At 44.7% G+C, this 20,189-nt stretch overlaps 1 protein-coding gene across 9 annotated transcripts in view; it reads left to right on the top strand.

Moving 5' to 3' along the window:
- Krz (beta-arrestin protein kurtz) overlaps positions 1 to 20,189 on the top strand; it is a 53,993-nt gene that overhangs the window by 31,139 nt on the left and 2,665 nt on the right. For 5 of the 9 annotated variants that reach the window (XM_076432178.1, XM_076432177.1, XM_076432173.1 and 2 more), the window contains 7 exons: positions 502 to 874; positions 1,694 to 1,987; positions 3,275 to 3,412; positions 5,407 to 5,550; positions 11,756 to 11,842; positions 12,222 to 12,368; positions 13,269 to 19,041. In XM_076432178.1, the coding sequence (XP_076288293.1) occupies positions 502 to 874; positions 1,694 to 1,987; positions 3,275 to 3,412; positions 5,407 to 5,550; positions 11,756 to 11,842; positions 12,222 to 12,368; positions 13,269 to 13,344 (1,259 nt within the window). In that variant the 3' untranslated portion in view covers positions 13,345 to 19,041. Of the gene's footprint in view, positions 1 to 501; positions 875 to 1,693; positions 1,988 to 3,274; positions 3,413 to 5,406; positions 5,551 to 11,755; positions 11,843 to 12,221; positions 12,369 to 13,268; positions 19,042 to 20,189 lie in introns of those variants that run through there. The other 4 variants (XM_076432175.1, XM_076432176.1, XM_076432179.1 and 1 more) reach the window with 4 other exon arrangements.

Genomic DNA, 20,189 nt, shown 5'->3' with positions numbered 1-20,189 from the left:
TGGAAGGAGAACATCCCCTTAACGGAGCAATAAATGTGACTATTTTACGGTACTCTTCTGATGGAAACAAATGAGACGGGAGCAGCGGAGGCGGAGCTGATGGGGCCATCGCTCATTCAGAGCCGCGTGACCCAGCTAATTCCTGGTTTTTCTCGAAAAGATGTGAACGGGGCTATAAAAGTCCGGAAAAACCGGGCTTAATTGTATGAAACGTCTGGTAATTCGCTGGCGAAGACGGGGACGTCTCGGAACGGTTCATTACGTAAGAAGAAGCGTTCCACCGTGTATGTCGGTCGTGAGTTAATCTTGAATACGGGCTCGTCCATTGAGACGATCCATTCAGCGGCGTCCACTTGACACCCGAGGAATCAGTGGTCGTCTGGAAAGACTCTTTGGTGGTGTTCCGATTGGGAAATTCGATTTGCGCGTCGGCGGGGGTCGTTTAATCTCGTGCTAGGCCACTTAAAGCTTTGCTGACCGATCGCTGTTCAATCGTTGCAGACGGGGTCGTGCTGATTGACCCGGACTACGTGAAGGATCGCAAGGTTTTCGGCCATGTTCTCGCCGTGTTCAAATATGGAAGGGAGGACCTGGATGTACTCGGTTTGTCGTTCCGCAAGGATCTCTATCTCGCCGCGGATCAGATCTACCCGGTGGTGCCTGGATCACAGCAGAGGGAGTTGACACGACTTCAGGAGAGGCTGATCAGGAAGCTGGGCAGCAACGCGTATCCATTCTACTTCGAACTGCCGCCACATTGTCCCGCGTCCGTCACCCTGCAACCAGCGCCCGGGGACACTGGCAAACCCTGCGGCGTCGACTACGAATTCAAAGCGTTCGTCGGAGAGACGCAGGACGATAAACCGCACAAACGGTACGAGCCTCGATTAGAGCGATCCCGCAACCTCACAGTCCCTTCCGTTATTGTACTACATTGTCATGCCTCTTCGCATTCGAGTGCAGCGTTGCCAGACGTACTGTATTCCCCTCGAAATGCCCCCTTCACGACTGAACGTGGCTCGATTCTCCCCGTAGTGGGGATAATGTGACCTCACGTATTTGTTTTGTAGTCCTTCAATTAGTATTTTCTTTGTAAGATGCAACGGAACTTAGTCCAGAACACGTTGACAAGGTATTGTAAGTTAGCGGAATATGCAGTAGTCGAAGACAGTCGAACGACATATGTATATGTACTTGGGAGAACAGAGAATCTAACTTGAAGGGTGGGGGTTTAAGGATTGTAAGGGCTAGCTAGAACGATAAGGTCAGAGTTTTGAAGGTGGTTAGGCAAAGCAGAGTTTGAGAATGAGCCAAGGACGAAGTCATGAGCTTGTATAGTATTTTGGATGAAAAACAGGAAGCCGGGTATCTATGCAGAATTAAATGACGTTGGAGGAATCTGATGGTGGAGAGGGTGCTGGCAACGCTGCTCGAACGAGGCACCAGGGTGTCCCAGGACGGGTACTCATATGCAACTGAAATATCTTTCTATACCCTACTGCAGGATACAGGGTGTCCATTTAATTTGAACACAATTAGACATCCTTCAAGGGAATAGGGGAACCCTGTAAGGGTCTCGCAGGTACAACCGAAAACTACCGGTGTCTTACATTCCGGTAGAAGTCCCTGGTTTTTACTGACTGTATGTATAGTTTCGTCGCGGGTTTCACGGTCCTGGATCCATCGGTTGCAGAGATTTGGTCAGGCTGGCGATACGAAAGATCATGTACGCGCCCTCGAAGCAGGGCGAGCAGCCCTCCGTCGAAGTTAGCAAAGAGTTCGTGATGTCGCCGAACAAGTTGCACCTGGAGGCGTCCCTGGACAAGGAGCTGTACCATCACGGCGAGAACATCGCCGTGAACGTGCACATAGCGAACAATAGCAACCGGACTGTGAAAAAGATCAAAGTGTCCGTGAGGCAGTTCGCGGACATCTGTCTGTTCTCCACGGCACAGTACAAGTGCACGGTCGCCGAGGCGGAGAGCGAGTGAGTATCATTCAAGTCATCATTCTTTCAGAGCCCGCGGTCGACAATGGGAAGCACGGTCGTCGCGAACGTTCGCCGGAGAATTCGTTATACATTTGCTGGACCAGGATCTTTCTCTGGTTTCTTGAAGAACGTTCGCACTAGCCATCGGCACGGCGAGCGGATCGAACGGGTCTGTTTCCCATTGCGGCTACAACGAAAAACAGATGTTCGCGACGAAGTTCAATTCCCCGCCGTGATCGCGGTCACGCCGACCACCCCTTGTTTCCGCGGCCGAGAGAGAAAGACAAGTGCGGCGTGCCTGATCACGGTCCACCCAGAAACCAAGGATCCTGTTAAACGTCGATACACTCATGGACGAAATGGTAGCACGTGTGTGCTATGTTTAATTTCTCGAAGACTACTTGTATGACCTTGCGTTGGCTAGGCTAGAATTTATAATAAATACACATCTAATTAAATTCCATCGACGATCTCGCTAAAAAATACGAGAAACGTTGAAAATTATAACTGATCCACCCAGAAATATGGAAGATCCCGTTAGGCGTCGACCATTTTTAATTTTTCGATTGAATTCAAGTCTGACCTTGCGTCGGCCAAGCTAGAATTTATAGTAAAATTTTAGCAATTAAATTCCTTCGAAGATCGTACCAAAAATAGAAACGTTGAAAATCGCAAGTGGTCCTAACTATGCTATTGTTTCGCTTTCAAGTTTCCTGTTTCTCTTCTGGTGGCTGGGTGTGCCAGCGAGTTGAGTTTGATTTGCTAACAGGTTCGTTCTCTGAGCGCCATAACAATCACTGTGTGCCTCGTTCAGAAAATCTACGTAGTCTTGGAGAAACTAAATGTAGCACAGAGGTGTTATTGGTCCGTGCAGGAGCGTGGAAAACTCGAGAGAGCCTCCTTGAAATTGCGATCCCAGGACAGAGAGGTTCGCACATCCTCTGTCTGGAGAATTTACGATTGATCGATGCCCTCCCACACCGTGACCAGGCACCGGCCAGAGATCTATCGACGCCGACCGCGGTAAGACGTAAATCGCCGCGGTGCCCTAATAAATTTCACTCCCGGACCGTGTCGGGTATCTGCATCGTAACCCCCCGCAGTAGCAGCTCGTAACACGACGATTGCGTAACCGGTCTCTGCGCTTCAAGAAACGAGATTAGCATGACCGCCGCGCCGCGCGCTATGCCATACCCACATGATATAGAAATTCCGATGAATTCGCCGCAAGCGAAGGATATTGCGACACCACGATTACGGAAAATAAGATGATTGCACTGGCAGAATAGGGGTAGCGCCAGGATTCACCCTGAGCAAGGTCTTTTCTCTAAGGCCGACCCTCGCTGACAACAAAGACAAGCGAGGTCTTGCTCTAGACGGTCAGCTTAAACACGAGGACACCAATCTCGCATCTAGCACAATGTGAGTGCTCAACCATTGACCATCGTGGTCTCTTTTTCTTTGGCAAGCGGGAACCGAAGACTGGAAACGGGCTGCCAGCCCTGGAGAATCGTCTGGATCCTCCAGGATCGATCTTTCAAGCCTTCAGCTCTCTAGAAACTTCGATTAATTCAAGCTTCCTATTCTTCTGTCCTCTCTGATTCGTTAATCCGTCGGCTTTAACTGGCAATTTTTCGTAGAATCGATAAAGGCGGAACAGTTCTATGCGTGTTTTGCTACCCGCACCAGACTTATCCATTATATTTTACGAGAGGGATCGCGCGCGGACCGTGCAAGCCCGTTTGCAGTCTTCGTTGACGACCATCGCTGAAACGAACTGCGATATTGTATGGGAACGCGGTTCCAAAATGGAATGCCAGTATTTTTCTTGATGGTTTTTTTGCTGGGGACTTTTATGGATATGAAACTCCAATATCGGTGGTGGTCTCTGCCTTTCTTTTTTCCTCCTGTACAAAGGTCACGTCCATCCTGTCCCACGTCCTACCGATACACACACACATATACACTCAACCCCTCGCCCCCCCCGGTTTACTTTGTTTTTCTATTATCTCCACGTCTGTGTCTTTCCACGATTGATATGCTGATCGGAAGAATATCTGACTCCGGACTCTTCCATCCACCATTCTCTCTCTCTCTCTCTATCCGGTGTCATTCATTGTTTCTCCCATTCCCTGGTATATACATACATATATATATCATAGCCTGTATTGCAGTGTGACGCACAAGCTGAAGTTTCGTGTATATACACGCAGAGACACGCGCGCGTGGGTGTACGTTACGGTCGTCACCGTTCGGTTGTCACGTAGCTTATTACCCGTGGGTCTAAGTTGGTCTCGGTTTCGAGGCCGACGTGATCGAGATTCGAAGTCGCAGAACCGTCTATTTCGGAGCTCGCCGAAATTTCGATGGTGCTTTAGACGCAGTCGGCGAAACAGAAAAGAAGTCGATGTGCCCGGGAATTTGCGCGACGGTGTCCGTTAACCCGGCAGTGTTCACGTGAACTTCTGAAACGAAATTATTCACGTGGGGTGCTCATGGAACCCCAGTGCAAAGCAATATTCTATATTTTATATTTTTGTTGAAATAACAGTATAAAATACATATACACCATACACAAACTAGTTATCAGACCAATCATCTATGCTTTCTGCCGCATCCGTATTCATATCCGCGTGGAAACAGTTTTGAATTTTTTTTCTTTTTAATGTTTCTATTAAATCAATACAAGCGATATCGGAATTGTATCGCAATATGAGAAATATTGGGTTGGTAAGAAAGTAATAAAAGCCAATACTTCAATTCAAGCAATGAACTGTAATGAACAGAATATTTTCCATCATGTTCAGTGATGTTTTGCCATCTTTCTGATAGCTTCATAATTTCGCGCTCATAAAACTTCAAAATTTCCCGAAAATTGGGTTTTCTATTCCACCTTAAAATACCGAAATTACTTTCTTGCCAACCCAACAGATAGCACATCCCCACGCGGACACTGCCAGGTTAAAAAGAAAAGAAACACACGATTTCCGACTAGTTTACATTGGCAGAGCCTGCTCGCGACCCCCTGAGAGCAAGCCGAACCGCGTAAAGAAAATTTAAATTTCAAATGCAATTATCGCGCATCGAGTTCGCCGCGGCGAGACGAGACGGGTTAGCCGTTGGAAGCAACCTGAAGCCGGGGAAGAGAATATAGGCGAACGGGCGGGGTTGCGTTCGTAGAAATCGGTGTACGAACGACAATGTCAGCAACCCGTTCTTGAATGCCGGTGGTTTTGAGAGGAATGGCGGGGTGCCGAGAGTCTGAAAGAAATTGTAACGCTGGAAGAGCAATCCACGAATCGCGTGTAACCGGTGATCGGAGGAAACCGGTCGAAAAATCCCGGAGCGCTCCGTGATCCGGATCCGAGGGCCCGTGGGCACGTTTACCTTCACCCTTCTACTACATTGTTTGTCAGGGAGGGGTGCCCGGTGGGGCCAGGTTTCACGCTGAGCAAAGTGTTCTCTCTGACACCGCTTCTCGCCAACAACAAAAATAAGTGGGGGTTAGCTCTCGACGGCCAGCTCAAACACGAGGACACCAATCTGGCGTCCAGCACCCTGTAAGGAAACCGCCGCTTCTCGATGGAAGTCAACAACAAGCCTGGATATATTGACACACCACGCCGATCGAACCTTCGGGTACGCGGTCCCGTTACCAAATCCCATTGCGATCATCCCCCCGAGGATCATCCGATCGTAAAATACTCGCCGGTAATCTCACTCCGCGCGAGGAACACGTGTTCCTCGTGAAACGATCAAGACGTCACCCTCTGCGACGAACATCAACCCTTTACGAGACCAGCTGATTCATTTCAAAGAGAAATATACTTTGGGATCAGCAATTATTTCAGTGGTAACCTTCGAATAATTAGACTATTATGTACCGGGTGTTTCTAAATTCACGGTACAATTAGGTCAAGCCGATTCTATGGCTGGAAATAAGACGAAAGTCCAGAACAACGAAATTGCGTGAGAGACTTCGTTTTCAGGAAAATTTAATTCAAATGTCAGTCGAGTACGCGCGTCCTAAACCCCTTGCCGTACCATTTACTTTACAGTTACAGTGATTGAAACGTCTTTGTCGTAGAAGAGAAAAGAAAATTTATATTTTTTGTATGGCTGCATTTATGTAGTCCTCAGAATATTAATTTAGTCTAAGCACCTGAAACCCTCGTAGGGTTATTTAGTTTTACAAGTACAGAATTGCAAATACAATGCGTAGACTACATCTTTGTGTCTATGTGTAGAGTTAATACCTAGATTAAGTAGAGAATTAATTAGTTTAGGCCCCTTTCAGTTGTGCACAACCCACACAAGCCGTTTCAATGAGACTTTTGTGAGGGGTAGTTTCTACATAAATATTCGACACGTGTTTTTCTTTGATCGATCGTCGTCCACATCGAAGGGGTGAAAACATCCCGCGAAGTTGGGGGTCGAAAACATATTTTATTGGAAATTATCGGAACTAGAGGAACGGTTATCAAATATCGCTATATTTTAAAAATAATGTCTTTAAAATTCGAACTTCTTTTTCAATTTTTTTTGTAACTTTCTTCACTAATTGCCGATTGATTTTTAACAGTAATGATTGAATTTATAATATTTTCCATCTTGCGTGAAGAGAAGTCGGGTTTGTTTAGTAGATTGACTAGTTTTGTGAATGGTTAGAGAAATCGGATCGACGTGATTGTCGAAGCGAGCGCGATACCCGAATCCTCGATCGGCTCCGGTGTGTAGTATATACGTGCCTCTATTTCTCTTTCTCTCTTTCTCTCTTTAACTATTTATACGAGCGTTGCGCGGCTGATCGCGCGTGCAATTACAATCAGCAGTTCCACTGTTTCTCGCGGCGCGAGAAGCTGCGTGCGCCCGAAATTGCGGTCACGGAATACCTGTAGCTCGCTAGCTAACACCGATGTTATCGATCCGCTTTTTGGCGCCAGCTTGTTGCCGCGCACCAGGCGCGTACACGTTATTTATTTAGACATAACGAGCCTCGCCGGATCGAACGAAGCGTTGTTTTCGGCTCCGATGATCGAAGATCCGTCAATGTTTCAATGGCCCCCGTTCAATCATGCTCTCGCGTTTTTACTCCGCGGAACAGTTTATTATATACAGTTACTCGTGTTAATATTCAGACGCTCTAAAAAAGACGAAAACTTTTTTAACATTGTACTATACGATTTGAACTTTTTTGGGAAGCTAGAGCAATTAGTTTACTACAGGATGTAGAAAATTTTTTTTCGTAAATAGCAATTGATCGGAATTGTAGAAAAAATACTAAAAGTTGCATTTAAAAATTTTTTTATGTGGGCTCATATTGAAAATTTAACAAGTACGCTTTGTATCGTGAAAATCTGCAATTTTTGCCATCTTTAAACGTTTGTAGCTCATTGCAACGTCGACCGACTTTGAGAATATCATAATCTTGATTAAAATTTTAATCGATTAATGCCCAACTCTGAATAAAGTACAGCAATTTTTAGCGGCGACCCTGAGCCACCACTCAAGTGTTAACGGTTAATGATTATTTCGTCCCTTCTGCTCAACAAAAAGTTACGAAAAAATTCACGAACATTCTACCGTATGGCATACACGACTGCGAATTTTTTCCGAATTTTTGACTGCAAAATCGAGATGGAAAAAATTTCGGAAACAGCTGATACTCGAATTTTGCCAGTGGAAGCTACACGTACAGCGTGTCCAAGTGTTTAAACGCTAAATGTAATAATAAGTATTGTGCAGGAGGGAGGTTCGATAATCCCATTGAATATTGCCCGATCGAATGTCCATAGAGCAAAACAGGGGAGCGTTATCTACGTTCTGTCTCGTAGACGTGGCACGTGTTGAACAGAGCTATCATTCCGCAAGCTTCTCTTTGAGGCTCGCACACGTAGGTCGTAACTGAAGCTTCCTACTTGTCCGCAAGCCATGTCTGCTGTTTGTAAGCTAACGCCGCTTGGATTAGCTCTATCAATGTCAGATGGGACACCGGCGTTGATCAAATCCTCGCGCGGTGCTGACAAGTAGCAGGCTGCGGTTTATGAACACGAGGAAGCTTCGTGTCGTCACGGGGTGTCTCGAAAGGATCGCTTCGTTTCCCGAAAGATGATGAAACATTTTTCTGATCGCACGCACGCTTCCGCGTACGCAGATCTGACGTGATTGATTCCGTTGGGTCCTTCAACTCATTGTCAATCGAGAGAACCTGTCTGCGACGTGTTCGGGACTGGGCGAGCTAAATCTCCTTTGGGGATCGGCTTGTTTTCGTTTCTCATCGTGGAAACTCGTCAAACTTCGAGCACCGGGATATCGTTTTCTTTTCTTGCCCGGTCGATTTTGATTGTGTTGCACCGTTCTCCGCCCGTTGAACACGTTCCAACGCCTCGCCCAGTCCCCCGCTTCGCTCACGAGCATTCGCAGAATTATGGCACGACCGATTCGAAATAGAATGTTTTCTCGGCGTGGAGAAAAATTCATCGGAAAATTCGCCGGGAGGCACGATTGTATATTTAACATGTTTATCGAGTGGTTTTCCGTTCGCGAACACGTTCTTGCACGTAACCCCTCCGGGGGATGAGTCGAGTGCCAGTCAACACTGCGTATTTATGATATAATCGCTCAGATTGTTCAGGTAATAAATAAAATGGGAAACTTTGTTACGTGGGGCACCAACAACGAGGCAATTAATGGATTACTGTTTTATTGGAGCGGCGATTCCGCGAACAATCGGTTTCCAGACTGGGAAAATGATTTTCCGATTGACTCCTCCATCGACCGTGTCAATTTTGCGAAAACGACGCGAGCAAAACCAATTGCGTATTAATTTCCACGTGCAGAATGATGCAGTGCTGTTTTCAAGTTTTTCAAGGGGATGTATCGCTTTTCGATCGTTAAATGAGTCTGCAGTCTGGGGCCCATTGCTATTTTTTAGATTTTCACGTCTGTGTCTATTCTTTTTCATAATTTCATATATTATTGAGTAATAGCTACATTCTTTAATTGGAAGCTTGTATTCTTTAATCACCATTTTGTTGAATAATCATCCCACAATTTCTCAATCTCTTGTTTCCAACTCTTATTCAATTAATATTCTCGTATAATAGCTCTGCAGCTGATCAAAATAAAACAATAAAATCAAGCTGGAGTCTTGTATTCTTTAAACAATTATGCTGTACGTATTAAATCTCATAGATTTCCTAATTAAAAAAGAAACAGATGAATAGACTTTTGTCGAGCAGCGTAACTGTTGAAAAATTTCAATTGAAAATAAAGAGAAGGTTTTACATCCTAGATCGATCATTTGGATCGGTGTGCGACGTATCGAGGTGGAAAGGAGCGCGAAGCACGCGTCGACAGGCGCGCGAATTCGATTGCCGGGTCTGTTGTTTCCGATAAAGCAATAAAGATACCGCGGCGAACGGTATTAACCGCAATTATGCAAATAATCGCGGGCAATCCCAGCGGTAACGGCGACCATAATTCTGCGGGCGCGACAAGCGAAGAAGTCGCGGCGACGTCGTCGTCGGCGCGCGTTCTACCGTGCTTCGTGGCACGTTCTCGTCTCGGAATCGTTTCCTCTTTTTCTTCATGCGACATGGCTGACGTAGCGAACTGGCACGTTTATAATTACCGGTACTCACGAGACGAGAATTTTTAGGCACAATACAGTAGCGCACGGTTAAATTTACCTCGGCTCGGGAGCCGCCAGTCAAGTACCTCGCGAGCAGCATATATTTTTTTTGTTTTTCAAAGACAAAACAAACATGCAATAAAGAAAATTTCATGTTCAGTCATTGTCGTCTTACCTCTGCAATTACCTCAAACATTAAACTTATTAAAATTATGCTCAAGGACAATTTTTCTGCAACTTTTTTAACACACTCCACCCATCCAAACCTGTAGAATCACCTGGAGAAGCCATGACAATACATCTTGTTACACCCTGTACATAATTAAGACGTACTCCATATTGGTTCACCTAATTGTTTGGACCACCCATTTTACTGATAATAAAATTTTCTGCATCCCATGTTTAAGGGAGGAGTGGGCCTGTCCCGTGTAAATTTAACCGTGCACTGCTGTACAGTGTTAGAGCTGCTTGATAGAATACTAGTGCGTAAAAAAAACACTTTCTGGTTTACGATCTATATTCCACACTGCGCCGTGGATGTGTCTCGTCGATCGATCCCGATCGACCGTAGATCCGCGAGGATTTTGCTCGACTCATTTCGTTTCGGCACGGTAGCGTCGCGTTCACGGAATCAGTTCTGCTTCGTCCACACTGCTGACAAATGAACAACACCCTGATAATGTTGCTGTTGATCCGTGGAGAGATATGACACGAGAACGAACGAGATATGTTTGACGAGCGAGGCGAAGAGGACCGTCGATCACACGGCCATTCTTTTACCGAATTTTCAGTTCAGCTTTTCGCTCGTGTCGACCAACTGTTCGTACATTTTCCAAATTGTTTGCGCGAATCTTAGAACAAGAGTTTGTTAAACTTGTAAACTGCATTGAATTTTGCACTGAACCAACAAGGTTCGCTCTTTTTAGTAAAATCATTTATTACCGTAACACGGTTTGTTCAAATACGGTGAATTACATGAACTTTTGATTCGATTCACCTTCAGCTACTCGCATTCCACTTTCTACATAGCTGTTTACAACAAAAATAAAGTTTTATTCAATAAAATAACTACTTCACTGCCAGATAAATATTTGTTAGTGTAGACGGCAGCTTTGTTTAAGCTTGAAACACTAAATTTAATGTATTGAGATTGTAAGTTATACATGCGAGTAATTAACCCTCTGCACTCGGAGCTATTCAAACCATTTCTTATGATTTATGAAATTTTATGCATATGAAATTGGTCTAATACCTCATACAATACCTAAATGTTTAGCAAGTGGTCAGCAGACTGCGGATTTTATGCATTTATGACAAAAATAGGTATTTGTAATTTAAAGTAGTGGACATTTTAGAAATATTTCAGGACATCGACGTATTAGTTTCAGCTTAATAGGATAATTAAAGGAAGAATACAATTTGTTATTTGGCTCCTGTGTTCAGCAATCAATGCAAACATTTTTTATTTTGCATAAAGATCCGCAGTCTAGTGATTAGATACCGACTTGCTTAAACAATATTTGGAATAATGGTACAGCAATTTTCAGTGGCGCGTAAGAGCCACCGTTCGAGTGTCAGGGGTTGAATTGCGTTTGCGAGCGCACATTGAACAGTCGACGAGCTGAACAACATTTTCCGTTTAATTATATCGAGCGTTTGACGCTCCTCGCAGGCCGCACTCGACATTCAAGAGAACTCGAAATCGACCGAATTCCAAAGCGTGTGAGCTTGGACAGAATCGATATCCCACCCTTCCGCTTCTACTTCTTATTCTTCTTCTTCTTCTACTCTACTATGTACTATGCAGCTACATATGTACTTGTTGCGTCGCAACTGCATGACACCGCCTCTGTCTCTCTCTCTGTACGCTTGCAGATCTATCTTCCGTGATGTTAGATATCTGCGTGAACGCTTTTTCACCTCAGCTGTGCTGTCTGTAATCTGTGAAAGCTCCGGCCTCAAGTAATCGTACACATCCAGCTCACGTTTCTCTGTCCCTTTGATGTCTCTGTGCTGTACACAATTTTACTTGGCGCAATTAATGGCTAATGCTAACCGGTGCATGCACGGCTTGGTGAATTAGTTGTCGGAAAGGAAGTCAGGCGAGGATGGTTAATCGCGTTGTTTCGCAGTGTGGTGGATCCCTCTCAGCGCGAGAACCTTGGGATTATCGTCCAGTACAAAGTGAAAGTGAAGCTCTGCCTTGGAACCCTAGCGGGGTAAGTCGAATTATTAAACATCAAAGTTCGAAATCGGACAAGACACGGCGAGCTCGTAAGATTAACTTCTCCCTCTTTCCCACTGCAACACTAATAAACATAACCTTAGACCCCCTTAAGCTGTGTGCTAGACTCGCTCCCTACAATCTCATTTCGAGATCATTAACCCTCGCGTACCGTTCCAGCTAAAAGGTTATGCTCGGCTGGAAAGCTGAAGCGGAAACCAGCGAAATGCAAGTTCAGACTCTGACCCCGTGGAAACTAGAAGTATTAATGTGATCGCGTTCATAAAATGTTTACGAGCTCGTCGTGTGTCAGGTGTTAGCCCGATAAAAGTAAATATTGTACCAGTCTCTCCCTCTCTCTGTCCCGTTAACAGTGAATTAGTGGCGGAGCTGCCGTTCATATTGATGCACCCTAAACCGGAAGAAGAGGAACCGGCGCCATCGACGGCCCGACCGAGCCCGACGCAGAAAGCGGACAGCGGCGAAATACCGCTCGACACGAACCTCATTCAGCTGGACACGTACGTGATCGATATTTCAGTACAGTAGCCGATCTATTCCCGTCAGTCAAGACCGTTTCGATCGTTTCGACAAGGATGACGTCCGCACAAACAATGCGTCCCTTGTCCGACCGATCTGCTCGCATCAAAAAATTATAAACCGCCGATGTTCCCAGCGCTAAATCTATCTCTCCGATCAGAGATTTCAGGATCTATATCGAGGAGAAAAACTGGGATCGGGTGGTGACCTCTAACCCTATTCATAGACGACAAGTCGTAAACTTCTCTTAAAGGGGTGTCCTCCTTACCAGGATTGCAAGGGTGCCGGATGCGCCCTTTCTCTAATATTTTATATCTTCTCTAATATAATCTCTCAACTTTTCAAATATTTCTGATGATCTGACGAAAACATGTTCGCAATAAAAGTTGATCGGTATGCACTTTTCTATAAATATCGATATAAAACATTTAAACTATAATAACGTAGCATTAGACCTATAATAACGATCTATAATAATATAACATTAGGTCTTGTCCACAAAAAGCGGGTTCCCAGCCCACAGTAGGGCGGTTTGCTGCCGCATTCCTTCCGAATTCCTGCCAGGATACTTCTTGTGAGGCACAGAGAGTAGCTGTCGCAGCTTTATGAAAATAACTTCATTTATAATAGCTTATATAATATAATTATTAATATAATTATGCTTGGTAATCGTAGAAGTAGCGTTTCTGCAATCCTGGAAACGAGAACACCCCCTTAAATGAAGCTAAAGTTTGGAGATAATGGAACACCCACCACCTGAACCCAATCCGAAGCTCCATCCTCCCAATTTATTAATTGCTCACCAATTAGAAGTGCCTCCCCTCCCTTTCCACCTCGCTGACGTTCGTCTATTTTAAAATTGTCGTTTCCACTGATTGCAGGGAGGCCGACGGCGACGACGACATCATCTTCGAGGATTTCGCGCGGCTCAGGCTGAAAGGCGAGACGGAGGCCTGACTAAGTCGTTCCGGTACCATCGACTTGTACGAGACAGCGAAACGTCCAATGTTCCAAACCGCTGCATCGCCGATCAAGTTAATTTTCTAAGGGATCTCGATCCTTCGATAGAGGATGCGCCGCGCGAGATCTATCGAACGGTACCGCACCTTCGATATGGTACCGGATAGACGCGAGATCGAGAATTGATCGGGAACCTATCACTGCGTGTTGCGACGTTGTTCGTCCCGAGGGCGGCGAGATCTTGCCCGACAGATCACGAAACCCGTTAAACATACACGTGTACGCCGATCACTATCTTACTGGTAACATCGAAGTATTGTTCGCGTGTATTTAACGATTGTACACGAGGAAAACGGATCTCTGATCCGCGCACGGGTATATGAAAATCACACGACGGATTGTATGATTAATACACGCGCGAGGCGGAGGTCTCCGGTGATCTCCGATCGATCGTTCTTTATTGTTTTTTTAATCCGAAAGCGGGACGGTAACACGCTTAGAATGGTACTAATTGCTGCACAAAAATACGAACGGAACATCCTGGAGCGAGAGAGCTCTACATCGCTCGTCGCGACAGAGCGGTTTACGCTTTGACGCATTTTTTCGTGACAAGTAACGAGGCATCAAAGACTGACACACACACACCGTTGACAGAGAATATCCAAACAAACAAAGAGAAAATAGCCAATAACGTATTTATCGTAGCTCCGCGTGCGACGGATTCGTCTTTCGAAGACGGAGTCGTGTATCCCGGTGGGTGGGGTGGAGGCGGAGCGCGAAAGTCTCTGATCGAGGGACTATAAACCGACAGTCGTTTCTGTAACTTTAATTACATGGCCAGTATAGAACGTAACACAGCCCAGCGTTACACGCTGATCCGCGGAGAATCAATCCTGTCGAGACACTCGCGGCCGTTCGCTGATCGCTCGAGGAAACAGAGGACAGCCGCCTTCGTAGGGCCAGATTATATTTATTTGTTCTCCTAGAATCGTTGAGGACCCTTCGGTCGAGAAGGTACGCGGTTGGTCCCTTTTGTTTGTCCATCGTGACTGATCGACGTCCAGTACTATTCTATTATCTGTCGAGAGCGAAGCGATACAAATTAACCTTTCGAACAAACGAATTCCTCGTGTAGGGAACATTTGCCGATAGCCTGCGAGGTCACACGAATTTCTAGTTAGCGTCTTCGATCGAGCTAGACTTCCCGATCGACGAGATCGCGAGTACCTCGAAGAGCGCGGAACAATCTTCGCGGAGACATTTGTCGGGACAACGCGTCATCAGGTCCTAGATCAGGATCATAAGTATTCAACGTTTTAAAAAACGCGCGGACGAAGTTCACGTTTCGGGAGGCGGGGTCACTCTTTTGTATCAATCGAATATGCCGAGCAACACGCACGTCGGATTGCTTTTCTGCGAGAGGTCGCAACAAATTCAACGAATCCTACTTGAACGTTATCGATATGAATGTACACGTACACGCGTTCACACACACACACACAAACAGACAAATACAATACGCGCGACACACGGACACACATGTATGTATAATGTATAGATGTATGTAAACGTTGTGTCGCATGCTTAACGATAAATTAAGCGAAGTTGGTTATAAATGAAACAAAATGTTTAGGTAAACGATTCCAAGCGGTTTTAGCTTTTTCACATTTATACCAGAGGTCAGGAAGGCATTGGGTTTTTGCTGATCGTACAACGTTTTCTATTCCCTTTTTTATGTATCGCACTTTTTGTACCGAACGAGATCAACGATAGCGAGATCGTTATTACTTGGATTACCGTTGGATACGTTCTTTTTCACCGATGGGGATTTCGAGTGACACGGACAAAAGATCGGTCCGGTGTGTCGGGATTTTCGTCAGACGAGACGAAAGGTATCATCAGTTCTTCTGTGTCGTTTCAAGTTTCTGTTCGCGCAGCGAATCTGTTGCCGACCGACGGCAAACAACACGAGTAATCGAGCAATTCCAAGCGTAAAATAGGGGAAAGGGATCATTCCAGGTGTATGTGATCGATGTGTAAAGCCTTTAGAAAGAAACGTGGATTATTAGTCGTACCTAAGTGGCGGATCATCCTCGTCCAGTTGTTCTTCAGCGAACGAATGTCAAGTGAATTCCAATCATTCCTTCTCTACGTAGCTCCAATTAGTCGATGAAAAATGTCTAGAAAGAGGACAATCTCTCTTGTATAATCTTCACTTCAACTCTTCGCGAACGAGAGTGTCTTTTCCGATTGGTGAAATACGCAACAGTAATTTCAGTGCATCAGAACTTTTGAGAAACCATGTCAAGGTCAAACAAGCTGTTCTAATTCTAGACATTTACCTCGTCGATTTCTCAGGCAAAGATTTTGATTAATGTCACAAGCAACGAATTCAATTTCTCTCTTCTCTGAATTTTCTGCCGAGTTTCTGGTAAACGGAATTGGTAGTTGTTCTATTAATAGCAACAGGAAGACTGACGTATCTAGAAAAAGTACCTCGATAAATAAAGCCTATCAGTATGATTCTGAATGACTGCAAAAAGAAAGAAATGATTGGATTACGTTGCAAAGGGTGGTTTTGTCGTTGCTAAATAATTTTTTAAGAAATCCTCAGCTGTATATTATGCATGTTCAAAATCGATGAAATACGAAGCGAAAGAAACCGGACGCTGTCAGTTTTCTTGCGATGGTATCAGATACAATAAAAGTGTTCGTATATCCGAATACGTGTTTCACGTGTACACAATTAAATCTAAAACGATCCACATGTTATACCAAAGGATTCATTGTACAAACCAATAAAGATTTAATCCAGCACTACAGTAGCTACACAAGTTTTCCATTATCCGAGCTATCTAGATCCGAATTGTCTTGCGTGTTTGGTGTCTTTTCAATCAGAATAATGTCACGAGTATGTTGGTAAAAGTTTCGTAACAGAATAATTGAAATCGAATGGTTTCGACGGTAGTGGTGGAGAGAAGTGATCAGCAAAGTCATCAAACTTATCTTGCAGCTCTGCTAGGAAATTGACAGAGTCCGGTCAGTATGAAAATGGTGATGCGAGGGTGAAGTTATAAAGACAATCGGTATTTGTACAGGGTGTTTCAAAATTATACGGCGTGACCACTGTAGCGTGATTCTGCGAGGTCAAAATTGCCCCGAACAAAACAACTTTCTAGAAATGAATAAAAATAAGACGAAGTACCTAGTACTACTTCATTTTGAAAAATATAATTGTATTCCAATCATTTTTGTTTAAGATACAGAGGACATTAGTTGTGCGAGAACCTTATTCTTCGAGACGACGAATAGCCTCGAAAAGCCTTCTGCTTTGATTCTCTCGTCTTTTGCGAGTAGTCTTTTGGCCCGCAATAATTGCTCGGCTTGCGTGCGTTAGTTATTAAGATTGTATGTCGTCGTGGTAAATATGTCGAGTAATTATTGTCGTAACTTCACTTTGCTCGTTTTCTTTCCGGTTGGAGCCGGTATTCGGCGTCGATACATTGAGAGGGGTGGTTCATTGAGATCTGTTCACTCGTGTTGCCATTCTCTCTGTTTGCGTTGCCTGGTGGCAGGTAGTTGACAGAGAAATGGTATTAGGTTTGAACACTTCTCGTGATCCATCTCTCTTGGTGAGGATACGTCTGCAAGCATTATACGCGCCGCGTCACATTCGAACCAGAGCCTTCTGCGATCTTGTTTCTCACTTTGAAAGAATCAGAGCCTTCTGCCTGATTCGTCTTTGGTCCCCCGTGGATCGGAGACTTCGACGGCGCACTTTTTCTAACAAGTTCAAATCTAATTTCGAAACACCGACGTACAGCAACGGGCCACCGAAGATCCGCTACCTAGGAGCGCTCTCTACACGTTACACTAACCACGAATCGAACGTTAAGGCGTCCGCTGTCAATTAATCGCAACTTCACCGAGACGATCGCAGGCACCGAGGACGGCGACAGCGAGCGCGTTAATTAATCGAAGCAACCTCTGCGTCGTGCCCAAGAGAGAGAGAGAGAGAGAGAGAGAGTGTGTGACTTGTGCGATTATGCGAAGGGAGAACGATCGAGTGGCTCAAAACTGAAGAGACCTAGTTGGCAATGCGTTAACTTTTAAGAGACGCCCGCCGCGCCGACGGAACTCGCTTCTCCGGAATATTGTCAGGAGCTTAATGACAGAACGAGTATAACGAATGAAAAAGTCAATTGAACAGACCAAAACGAACTGGTAGACTTTGTCATTCTCTTCACTTCTGAACCACGCGCGACCGCAGAAGAGGAATGACTACACGTGAGTCGAAGAAAAACGTCGACCGTGCTCCCGGAGTTTTAACGTGCGCGCGTTATTATTGTACATATACAGAGGAGAGGCGACGGAGAATAGTATTTTTTATCGATTTAGCATTTACAGACACGTGTATTTAGGAGAGACTATATCGATCATACCAAAGCCAGCATCTCTCTCTTCGATGTTTCATAGGCGGAGAAGCTCCCGGTCGATAGCGTGGTTCTTCAGGATCGGGATTCACTGTGAATGTCCAGTTATAGCGTTTAAGGGGTAGACTTTCAGGGGGGTAATTTTTCAGTAGTCGAAAGTGCTAGATAAAAGATCAATCTAGGCCGCAGTCACCCTCAAAAGTCCTACTTTTACGCTTGATAATAGGAATTCTGAGGGCGATTGCGACCTAGATTGATCTGTTTTTTATTTTATTGAAAACTTAAGTGGAACTCCCCATAGGGGGTTGTAAATAGACTACGGATTTTATGCATTTATGATAAACATAGAAACGTACAATTTCAAGCAGTGGGCATATTAAAAAGATTTAAGGACATCGGAGTATTAGTTTCAGCTAAATAAGATAATTAAAAGAAGAATCTTTTATTTGGTTCCTTTGGCTTGTAATCGATGCAGACAATTGTTATTTTGCAGAAAGATCCGCAGTCTAGTTACAAAGCTATACATTAGGGCAGGCATGCACAACCGGACGATTTGGGAGCTGGTTGGAACACGTAGGGTGTGGAGAACTGCAACAGGAGCCGCTCTTGGAGCTACGAGTTGTGCATGCCTGCATTAGGGGATTAAAATAAGGTCTGATATACATTTGGTTGATATGCCATCTTACAGTTATACATTAGTACCGTAGGTACAGCAGAATATAACGCATTAAGTACATAACTTTAAATCATTAAATTACATTGCTTGAAAAAATTTAGAAGACAATTACATGCCTGAATATTCGGTTCGTAAAGTACAAATTCAGCTTGCTCTTTGTGATTCCAACAAGGTACATTGTCAAATGATGTAGTTAAGATCTTGAACCTCATTGCCGCAGTTACATTTGGAAACATTTGTTACATGTGATCTTCTATCTAGCGCTTTCGACTACTGAAAAGCCTCATGTTTGCATTATCGAGAAATGAGAAGGCGCATCTCGCAGCCTTGCAATCCTAGAAACGAGAGTCTACGGTTGAAACTGTCCGTATGGTTGGAGTCGTTGAAGAAGATGTCAAAGAAGCTATACTAATTCTCCCTGGCATTCGTCGACCCCAAGCTTACGGACTCAGCGAGGAGAGGGTATATTTTATATTCGAGCGCGCGAATATTTTTTGTATGATACGCGGAAAACTCGATGGATTCGAAGAGGAACTTGAAGGACCTTGAGATGGATAAGAACTGGAGCGGTCACCTTCTTGCTGACTTTGATTGACCATGGGCGTCGATGACGGGTGCTGTTCAACGCTGTGCCGTGTTCCAACGTGTTGATCGATCGTGTTATGGAGAAACGAACATTTCGATCGAACGATTCGCGATTCTCTTCTTCGGAGACGCGTTCGCGAAATTTCCTGCGTCCCGCGGACACGGGACAGTTGTAAAGATAGACGTGCGAACTCGCTACGAATTGTACATTCTGTATGTGGAGTCGACGCGATCGTTTGCCGACCGCGCAGGGCATAATTAGCTAGTTAAGATTATAAAGCCGGCGAGTAAAGGAAATGATTCAAACTGTTTCGTCCAGCAAATAATAAATATGTAGTCACAGTATTCGATTTTTGCGCGCGAGAACTTGTTCTGCGAAGTAGGGGTTGAGATCGGGGGAGTCGCGACCAAAACAGAGTGCTATTGTTACGTGTAAATTACGCATCGCGCGGTTTAATTTATTCGCCACGGTTTTGGTAGAGAGCGAGGGAGAGAAAGAGAGAAAGAGAGAGAGAGAGAGACAGTGCGTGGGCGCCGGTGAGAGAAAAGCGTCGTTGAATCGACCGATTGATTTTTGTATAAGAACGAAAGGACACGGGAAAGAGACAGACGTATTCAGTAAGAGAGTGTATAAAAGAGAGATTGAAGGAAGAGAGTAAATAGCGAGATACGTAATATATTATAATGTACATGTAAAAATTGTGTATTCTCATATAATAATAGCTGTAATAATTTAATAAATCCTGTATATCGGACGCTGTGTCGGCTCCCTTGTTCCAGGAGCCAATTTCCAGAATTCCAATTTCCACAGCAAAACGGAAAAACTATTTTGCACCGGGAAAACTTTTACCAACATATTTCTCGCTCCTGTTTCTTGGAATCGAAGCAGAAAATTTTTATTTCTGCCAAGGCCGGCTCAAAATTTCGGGTCACGGTTGATCAGCTTTGAACTTGCTTTCGGCAGGCACGAGCAACAAGTATTTGACTCGGCGCCAAAGGGATTACTGGCAGAGCTTTGCGATGTCAATGCGCCGTCTATTACAGCTTGTATTGCAAGCTCTAATCGTGAGCTATCATTACCGCAAAGAGATTGACGCATAGCTAGAAATTCGCAGACTATTCCCCAAAATTTCTGTTCGATTTTTGTG

This window comes from Lasioglossum baleicum, chromosome 10 (assembly GCF_051020765.1).
Source record: "Lasioglossum baleicum chromosome 10, iyLasBale1, whole genome shotgun sequence".
Taxonomy (NCBI): domain Eukaryota; kingdom Metazoa; phylum Arthropoda; class Insecta; order Hymenoptera; family Halictidae; genus Lasioglossum; species Lasioglossum baleicum.
The sequence above is the reverse complement of the archived record's forward strand: the minus strand, read 5'-3'. Positions and strand labels throughout refer to the sequence as shown.